Below are 10,000 nucleotides of genomic sequence, written 5' to 3'. Positions count from 1 at the left end.
CAGGCAGGTTGCCATGGAAACGACTGGAGGCTAGCGAGCTTTCTTGACATGTAAACATGGGGCGAGAGAGGCCTTAAAAAAGACAACAGCAGAGTACGCTATGTGTGTCTTTGGAGTTTGGCAGCTGTTACGTGAGGAGATGCAGATGTGTGGGTGGCGCGCCGTAAAGCCGAAGGCAAAAGTCAGCGCACACAAAAACATCCAGTGACCAAAATGTTACGTAACTGAAGAGCAGACAAAGGGCTTGCAAACTCTCTAAAATCACAACTTTATGTAGAGAGCCTCAACTGTCTTGTCAGACATCAATACTGTACAGCCTCACTTGTGTGTGAGTATTTTTAGCTACGACATATCCAGTATATAAAGTTGCGCAATACTCTTTGGGGGGAAAAGGCACCCTACATGGACCCGGGATGCGGTCTCCCAAGGCGACGCGAGCATCCCCCTCTCATGTACCCAATACAAAAGTAGCATGATAAAACATTACCACTACAAACTTTGCATAGTTTTCTTCATTTGCTCTTACTAAGGTTTGCTTCGCCGTACTCCCTTCGTACATGTTCCACTGAGCAAGTGTGAACATGTGATGTACTTTGATAGCAAGCTCGTAAAAAAATAAACCAGTGATTCTCCAACTGTGGTACGCGGGATCCATCAACGGATCACTTGATTAAAGTACAAACACAGCATTATTGTGTGTAATGTTACGGTTTCCAAAAATATGTTATATACTTGTTAAATAACCTCTGCATTGTTTTTAATGAATACTTAGGCCTGCTACGCTACTGTGTTTTAATGTCGGTCATTATGAGAGTACTTGGAGAGCCAAGTTTTTTCTGAGGTGGTACTTGGTGAAAAGAGTTTGAGAACCATTGAGTTATTAAACCATTAATCTCAATAAAATATGTTTCAATTGTGCAGTTATTCAACATTATGTTTCGTATAATTATTACAATGCATATGATACATTTGTCCATCAGACTACAATTATATATGTTTTTGTTCAATATATAAGCCTATTGTGTGCTGTGTGTAGGGCACAATGATCCGTGGGAGGGCCTATTTTGAGTGAAAAGGCACATGTAAAATGCCAATTAATGAATTACATTTTACCACACATGTATGTGTAGCCCCTTCCTGCTCAGTCACTAATAAGATTTAACAGAAAATGCACACTGTTTCCTGTGGCGTGCAGACTGAGTTCCAATCTTATAAGACATTCACGAAGAAGATTTTCCAATTTAATACATTTGTTATTTTGCACCAAAAAATAAACTGTTGAACAATTAATTTCCAATGAGTCTGTTTGAGCTAGGGTGTGCTGGAAACAAATCGAATTACATCCGGAACTCAATTATTTTTTATCACGACTCAAGAATCGATTTTTAGTCCACTGCAGTGCTTACTCGCTGCAACTGTACGTCATACGTCAGTAGCCAACAATACCCTTTGTGACCTGTAACCTTTTTTGAAAAAGGTTTTAATAAAATGTATGTACAAAATAATATATTGCAAAAAAAATAAATCTGTTTGAATTAAGAATTGTGTCGAATCGGGCTTCGATTTGGAATAGAATCGTCACCCCCAAGAACCAGAATCTAATTTAATTGTCGTTATAGGATTCACATCCCTAGTTTTAGTACAAACATGCCTCAAATTAAATTAAAGTTTTAGTCAAAAACTATACATTTTATAGGTTTTACATAAATAAAAAAAAGTGTGACTATTTTTTGTAATGAAAAAAATAAAATAAAAAATAAAATACAATTCTGCTTAGAGCCCCAATTTAGCCAGGGGTTCCCTGTAGATGAGCTCTACATTAGTGCTTCAATATTGCAAGCTATGTACAGCTAGCGAGCTGGCAGAAAACGTCCATCCACAGTGCAAAGAGGTTTCCGCAAATCAACGTAACGTCCTTGCTAGCGAGATAGCGGCTTACTCATCCTCTCCTCTGAGGTATTATTATCCATATATAAGTATTATTATCACTGGTAAGACGAGGAATAGCTAAACATGCTACACTACACACCATAGAGGGACCTAATAGGCCACGATAACCGCTAGAGGTGTCATTTTCTTTTCTTTTTTTGTGAATTAATCATAATTCTTATTTGTAACGATACTTAATCGATTAAATCAAAAATAGATTGGATTTTTTTCAGTCTGCCCTGTCTCGCCACTCAGGCAAATCATATTGTTGATGTAGATCTGCTGTACAGATTTAATATAGAAAAGACAAATGTGGGATACTTCTCTTGTTGCCTTATTTGTATTTGACTTTATTACAGTGGTTCTCAAACTTTTTTTGTCATCCCCCACTTTGGACAAGGGGAAGTTTTCAAGCCCCACCTGCCCCCATCGCCCCAACAGAACGCTAATGCCAAGCTTAACATCAAGTAACATCAAGTTATATACATTCAAACTCAATAACATAAAATAACATCAAGTTCAATAATAAATAAAATAACTGTGCAGCTGTGGTATAACTTGCCCATCCACCCATCCATTTTCTACCGCTTATTCCCTTTGGGGTCGCGGGGGGCACTGGAGCCTATATCAGCTACAATCGAGCGGAAGGCGGGGTACATCCTGGACAAGTCGCCACCTCATCGCAGGACCAACACAGATAGACAGACAACATTCACACTCACATTCACACACTAGGGCCAATTTAGTGTTGCCAATCAACCTATCCCCAGGTGCATGTCTTTGGAGGTGGGAGGAAGCCGGAGTACCCGGAGGGAACCCACGCAGTCACGGGGAGAACATGCAAACTCCACACAGAAAGATCCCGAGCCCGGGATTGAACCCAAGACTACTCAGGACCTTCGTATTGTGAGGCAGATGCACTAACCCCTCTTCCACCGTGCTGCCTGGTATAACTTGCATCAAGTTCAATAATAAATAAAATAACTTGCATCAAGTTCAATAATAAATAAAACAAAAGTGTTATAACTTGCATCAAGTTCAATAATAAATAAAAAAAAGTGTTATAACTTGCATCAAGTTCAATAATAAATCAAATAAAAGTGTTATAACTTGCATCAAGTTCAATAATAAATCAAATAACTTGCATCAAGTTCAAAATAAATAAAATAAAAGTGCCACTTTGCAATCTTTGCAAAAAAAAAAGGAGGAGCTATGCATTTGGCAAGACAGGGCAAGTGACAGCACTTTGCCCCGGGAGAGCCACCTTGCTTCACTGTGAAACACATACTTGCCAACCCTCCCGGATTTTCCGGGAGACTCCCGAAATTCAGCGCTTCTCCCGAAAACCTCCCGGGACAAATTTTCTCCCTAAAATCTCCCGAAATTCAGGCGTACCTGAGTGACGTGTCGACAGCATGTTTTCACGTCCGCTTTCCCACAATATAAACAGCGTGCCTGCCCAATCACGTTATAACTGTAGAATGATCGAGGGCGAGTTCTTGGTTTCTTATGTGGGTTTATTGTTAGGCAGTTTCATTAACGTCCTCCCAGCACGGCAACAACACACAACAACAGCAGTCACGTTTTCGTCTACCGTAAAGCAGTTCGTCTGCCGTAAACAGCAATGTTGTGACACTCTTAAACAGGGCAATACTGCCATCTAATGTACATGCATATGTGACATTAACATCTAGGGCTTTTAGAGAGTGCAGTGCGCAACTGAGCACACAACAAGGAGACGAAGCAGAATGCATCATCAGAGAGGGTGTTCAGCATGGTTAGAAAAATAATGACAGAGAATAGAACAAGGATGGACACTTCAACCCTTAACTCAACAATGAGTAGATGAGTGTTATGTGTGTGTATATGTGTAAATAAATGAACACTGAAATTCAAGTATTTCTCTTATATATATATATATATATATATATATATATATATATATATATATATATATATATATATATATATATATATATGTATGTATATATATATATATATATGTATATATATATATATATATATAGCTATAGAATTCACTGAAAGTCAAGTATTTCTTGATTTATATATATATATATATATATATATATATATATATATATATATATATATATATATATATATATATATATATATATATATATATATATGTGTGAAATACTTGACTTGGTGAATTCTAGCTGTAAATATACTCCTCCCCTCTTAACCACGCCCCCACCCCCAACCTCGCTACCCACCCCCACCTCCCGAAATCGGAGGTCTCAAGGTTGGCAAGTATGGTGAAACAGCAGGCTGTATGATCAGCTCCCATTTTCTCACACAGTGCAGAGAACAGTCGCGCTTTCAGTGGTCGTGTTTTGATCAAATTTACCGCGCTCACATCTGTTAAAACCTCATTGAGTTCGGGGCTGAGCTCCCTTGACGCGAGTGCTTCCCGGTGAATGACACAGTGTGTCCAATGCGCATTTGGCGCAACCCTCTTTATTAGACCCTGCAGCTTGTTTCTTGACCCTGCCATGGTCATTGCGCCATCAGAGCAAAAGCCCACACAGTTTTCCCATTTAAGGTCGTGTTCTTTGAGGAAACTGTCCATTATCTTGAACAGCTCATCAGCAGAGGCTCTATTTTTGATGTATTTGCAAAACAGCAAATCCTCGCACAGTGACTCGCCATTCACAAAGCGGACGTATGCGATGAACAGGCAGTCTTTATTGCTGTCAGTAGCTTCGTCCACTTGTAAAGCAAAACGACTTTCTTTTCATTTGTCTCCGAGTTGTTCCTCAAGATCACTTGCAATGTCGCATATACGTCTCGCAACTGTGTCGTTTGACAGTGGGACAGCTTTTCATTTTGCTGCGCTTGTCTCGTCAAGTTTGTTCCGCTTAGCCCCGCCTCCATTAGTTACTGTTGCTATGTCTGTCAAACTTTTGCTCCTACCTAGAAATTTAACGCCTACAGGAAAAATAAGTAATTTACATTTATTTATATAGCGGATTTCACAGACAGAATCACAAAGTGATTTACAGTGTGTATAGAAAATGAAAGCATAGTTAAAAAAAAAAAATCTAAAAAAAAAAAAATAATAAAAAATTAAAGTGAAATTCCCTCCCGTTCCTCGCGCCCCACCTGTCATGTCTCTATTCCCCACCAGTGGGGCGCGCCCCACACTTTGAGAAACGCTGCTTTATTACATGTTTGGGAATATTTTTATTAAACAAAACCAGCTTTATTTTAAGTAATATAGAAATGTATCAGAGCTGTTTATCTATTTCATGGAGGAATGTAGTTATTAAAAAAGTATAGATTTTGAATCAAGAATCGATTCTGAATCGAATTGTTACCCACAAGAATCGAATCAAGTAATCTCTTGGTGGTCGGATTGCTACAAATATCAACAGTAATGATACCTAGTATAGATTCAGTATATGGTCGATACTGTAGTGATTATATCAATAGTTTTTACTATCACAAAATTGTTTTTTTGTCATTTTTGTTATTGTTTACAAACTCAGAAAATAGGTCCCTGGACACCGGAGGACTTTAAGGGGATACACCAAAAGATTGCTATCAGAGCCAATAGTAGTTTTTGCTTATGTTTAGTTATTTTTCACTATTGTTATTATTTTGGTCAAAATATTGTATTTAAAGGGAAATATTATACGTATTTGATATTGTTACACCACTATTTTGTATTTTTGTCTGATAATAATTGTCATCAAAAATGGAATCATTAAATGATCTTATAAATTGGAAGTATCAGCATTGGTATGACCCATACCAATGCACTTGGTATGGGCACGTGGTAGACACTTCACCCTTGCTCCTGATGGGTCCTGGTTAGCGCCGTGCATGGTAGCTCCCGCCATCAGTGTGTGAATGTGTGTGTGTGAATGGGTGAATGTGGAAATAGTGTCAAAGCGCTTTGAGTTCCTTAGAAAGGTAGAAACGCGCTATACAAGTACAACCCATTTACCATTTACCATTTACCATACTGCCTCTGTAACTACTTGGTATCGGATCGATACCCAAATTTGTAGTATCGCCCAAAACTAATGTAAAGTATCCAAACAACAGAAGAATAAGTGTTTATCACATTTCAACAGAAGTGCGGATAGAGCCATGTTACGAGAGAACGTAACCAGATATCGACAGTAATTAGCAAGTGGATTAATAATAGTTCTGATTTAATAATACAACCAAAAATGGCGCAATCTGTTACCGCTTACGTCAGCAGCTAAATTAGGAGCCTTTGTAAACAGTTTTGAAATAGTTCTATTAAATCTTACATCGAAATAATATATTGTGATAAATATCTTAATCGCAGGGGGCTGCAATATATATCGCCATATAGATACAGATTGGTAACATTTTAGTATGGGGAACACATATTCACCATTAATTAGTTGCTTATTAACAGTGTTGGGACTAACGCGTTACTTTGTAACGCGTTACTGTAACGCCGTTACTATCGGCGGTAACTAGTAATCTAACGCGTTATTTTTTATATTCAGTAACTCCGTTACCGTTACTACATGATGCGTTACTGCGTTATTTTGCGTTATTTTTTATGTAGTATCGGCTAGAAACTGAGAAGATCTGAGTGTTGCAGCGCTGCTGAAGAGGCGACTGTCTGTGTGTACGTGTGTGTGTGTGTGTGAGTGTGTGTGTGTGGGAGGGGGCGTGTCTGTGTCTACTATCAAGACGTCATGGCGAACCCCGAAGCCGAGTTTCTTAAAATGGAGATATTTTCAGTACGTTTCTTTTATCGACCACAAAGAAAAGAACATTTTAGTTGAATGTAAGTTTCAAATATGCTGAAACAGCGACAAAAACAACATGCTTCGACGAAGCTAGTAAAGAGACACACACTTCACCTCCACTTCCAACAGCGGCTGGATTTTAATGAGGCACTGCACACTGAAGGTACACACACTCTGTCAATTCTCTTATATACTCTTTCATTTTAAACTTTTAGAGTGTTTGATTATCACATCACTCTAAATGTTTAGACTATAAAGTTCACAAACCTAAAGAGGGATACTAGTGGGCCAGGCTAATATTTCCTTTTCTCTAAACTAAGTGGGGAAATGTGTAGAGTGTTCTGGGCTTCAGGCATGATTTTATTTCAGAATTCCTTGAGAAAACGCCTGGTTAGGCTTTATGTATGTAGTGTGTGCCTTTCTTGTTTTACAGCTATGTTGTTATTATGCTGTTTGTTACTTATGTATGTTAAGTTGCAGCTATTTAAAATAGTTTTGTCAATTTGTTCTGGTCTGAAACAAATTGGCCCTTTAAAACATATCTTTGTCTTTGTGTGTTGTATGTAGAGCACATTGCTGAGCAGAGTTCAGTGATGCAAATGCATGTCAAGTTGATCAACAGATTGTATTATTCTCCAGTGCAATAACAGTACTAAAATGAAGGCTAAAAGGGCATTAAATGGGGCCTTAAAAATAAAAAAATAAAAAAAATATATATAAGTAACTAAATAGTTACTTTTCACAGTAACGCATTACTTTTTGGTTTAAGTAACTGAGTTAGTAACTGAGTTACTTTTGAAATAAAGTAACTAGTAACTGTAACTAGTTACTGGTTTTCAGTAACTAACCCAACACTGCTTATTAACATGCAAATTAGTAACAAATTGGCTCTTAATTACTCATTATTAAGTACTTATTAATGCCTTATTCTGCATGACCTTATTATACAACCAGTACAACTAACTAAGAGTCTTCCCTCAATAACCTCAGAATTATTGCTTATTAGTAACCCTAACCCTTATATGTTCTCCTAGTGTCCAAATAACTCTAAATTAAGTCTTTTTTTACTTTAATAAGCAACTAATTAATGGTGAATATGTTCCCGATACTAAAGTGTTACCAGATTATTATATGGATGTATTATATAATAAATCCTTTTGAAAACAGCATCCTCTGCAGTGGACATTGGCGTTTTTAATAGTTGTCGAAATGTGTAAATAGACCAAAACTAAATGTCCACTTCTGGTTCTCAGGAGGACATTTTACATATCTAGCAGATGGCGACTTGTTAAAGGGAGCTTGATCAGCATTTTGTGCAATGCATCAATAACGTGAACGTTGTGATAATCGTGTCTCTGTTTTGTTTCCAAGAGCGAGGTTACTGTTCTCACGGTGTAAAACAATGACAACAATAACAGCTGCAGTGCATAGCATGAATACAAGGTAGTGTTAAAAAGAGTGTGTGTGGGGTTACAATGCAGTGGGAATGTTTTGCATCATATTCCCACACCACTTCACGTCCGAATGAAGGAAGTTGCGTGCTCACCTCTGATTGGGTCCAATGGGGGGATGCGTGGCTACCCCAGAGATTGACTTCCTGTGACCTCTCTCTCTCTCCGCCTCGCCCCTCCCTCCAGGTGCGTCCCCTCCATCACGGGGCACCGAGCTGGCACGTTTGCCCCTGTGGTGGCGGTCCGAGTGGTCCTCACTCCGGCTACGCCGTATCCTGCCTTGCGGCTCGCTGATGCTCTTGCTGCGACAAAGCCTGTTGATCACGTTCTGGGAGACGGACTCGTCGAAGCGCTGCCGGTGCTTCTTGGGAATGAAGATTCTGGCCAACATGGCAGCATGCGGAGGGAAACAGGAAGGTAATATTACCCCTCAGAAATCAATGATCCTGCCTGCATCTAAGGAAACCAGATTGTTTACATCCAGTTCAAAACATCATGGTTCCAGGGAGAAAAAAAAGGCTTTTGTCAGACAAAATTGACAATCTTTTGCGCTGTAAAAAAAAAAAAAAAAAAAAAAAAGAGTTGAAAAAGTCAACCGGAAAAAAGAAGACTGCGGCAGTGAGAAGCAGAGCCCGACTATTCAGCAAGAGAAAATGGTGTGGGAGTGATGAGCATGGGATTCATCCTCTGCTTCTGTAGCTCCCTCTCCTTTTCCCTCTCTCTCTCCTTCTACAGTGTCTCCCACACTTCCGTCCACCCGTCACCTGGGCGTGAGCGCCACGCAGGAAGGCGTCATCGCCTCGTTGACCTCAGGCCTTGTCTTTTTTTTTTACCGTTTCGACCAAGCAAATCTTTTGTTTCCGTGAGGTTACCGACTTGAATTAGCAGTAGCTCTGCAATGAATCACAGAATAGAAACAATGGCGGTTGCAGTTGTTGACATTGTCTCTCCACACCAACAACATCCCAAAGCTGAATCACCTTTCATTAACCTTCACTAACCCAACTCCTGAATCATCAAGCAGAGGCGGCATCGAGCTACTAATAACAAAAAGTGAAACGTCAGTGTCCAACCCGCAAATAGGGTGCACCTTCCTTTTAAATCAAACCCAGAATATAAAGCATACCATTATATTTGCCCGTACTACACCGTTGGTGTTACAGTAGTTACTTCATTCAAGCTTGAACGATACACAAGCCTCCAGGTAGGGGGCAGCAGTGCTCAAACTGATCAACAGGCTGCCCCATTAGAAGAAGTACACAGGAACATTAGCACAGAGGTGACAAATGAGGAGACATGCAGACGTTTCTGACAGGAATGAAAAGAAAACAACTGAAAAAATCAGAATTGACAAACCAGGAAATACGATGGAGCATACTGTACATAAAGTAAGTAAGTAAGTACATTTTATTTATAAAGAGCTTTTCACAGATAAAATCACAAACAACTTGGTATCATAAAAAGGATACCAAGTGGATTAAAAATGATAATTAAAAATGTGCATTAACTGAAAGCTTTGAATACATTAAGTGATGATGTTCATCAGTCAACTCATTAGTGTTAATTTTCAATCTATCAAGGTAAAAAAATAATACAGGATGTTATTTATGTAGTTTGCATTAAGGGCGCCGCACTCAACTGGTTCCGGTCGTACCTAACCGACAGGAGTTTTTGTGTAAAAGTAGACAGTTTTATGTCATCCACAGCTCCTTTACCACATGGGGTCCCCCAGGGCTCAATCCTTGCCCCAATTTTATTTGCGCTTTACCTTCTCCCCCTTGGTTCTATTTTTAGGAAGTACAGTATTGCATTTCATTTTTATGCCGATGATTGCCAGATTTATTTTCCCATGGCACAAAA

General features: G+C 39.0%; 1 protein-coding gene and 1 long non-coding RNA gene across 3 annotated transcripts in view; one reads left to right on the top strand and one right to left on the bottom strand.

Moving 5' to 3' along the window:
* Window positions 1-10,000, bottom strand: part of grid2ipb (glutamate receptor, ionotropic, delta 2 (Grid2) interacting protein, b) — a 74,685-nt gene that overhangs the window by 29,233 nt on the left and 35,452 nt on the right. For both annotated transcript variants that reach the window (XM_072914073.1, XM_061967428.2), the window contains one exon: window positions 8,236-8,520. In XM_072914073.1, the coding sequence (XP_072770174.1) occupies window positions 8,236-8,520 (285 nt within the window). The remainder of the gene's footprint in view (window positions 1-8,235; window positions 8,521-10,000) is intronic.
* LOC133610790 (uncharacterized) overlaps window positions 1-10,000 on the top strand; it is a 56,057-nt gene that overhangs the window by 29,358 nt on the left and 16,699 nt on the right. Inside the window, exon 3 of the long non-coding RNA XR_009815927.2 lies at window positions 8,327-8,557. This is a non-coding gene — a long non-coding RNA (uncharacterized lncRNA). The remainder of the gene's footprint in view (window positions 1-8,326; window positions 8,558-10,000) is intronic.

This window comes from Nerophis lumbriciformis, linkage group LG11 (assembly GCF_033978685.3).
Source record: "Nerophis lumbriciformis linkage group LG11, RoL_Nlum_v2.1, whole genome shotgun sequence".
Taxonomy (NCBI): Eukaryota; Metazoa; Chordata; class Actinopteri; order Syngnathiformes; family Syngnathidae; genus Nerophis; species Nerophis lumbriciformis.
The sequence above is the reverse complement of the archived record's forward strand: the minus strand, read 5'-3'. Positions and strand labels throughout refer to the sequence as shown.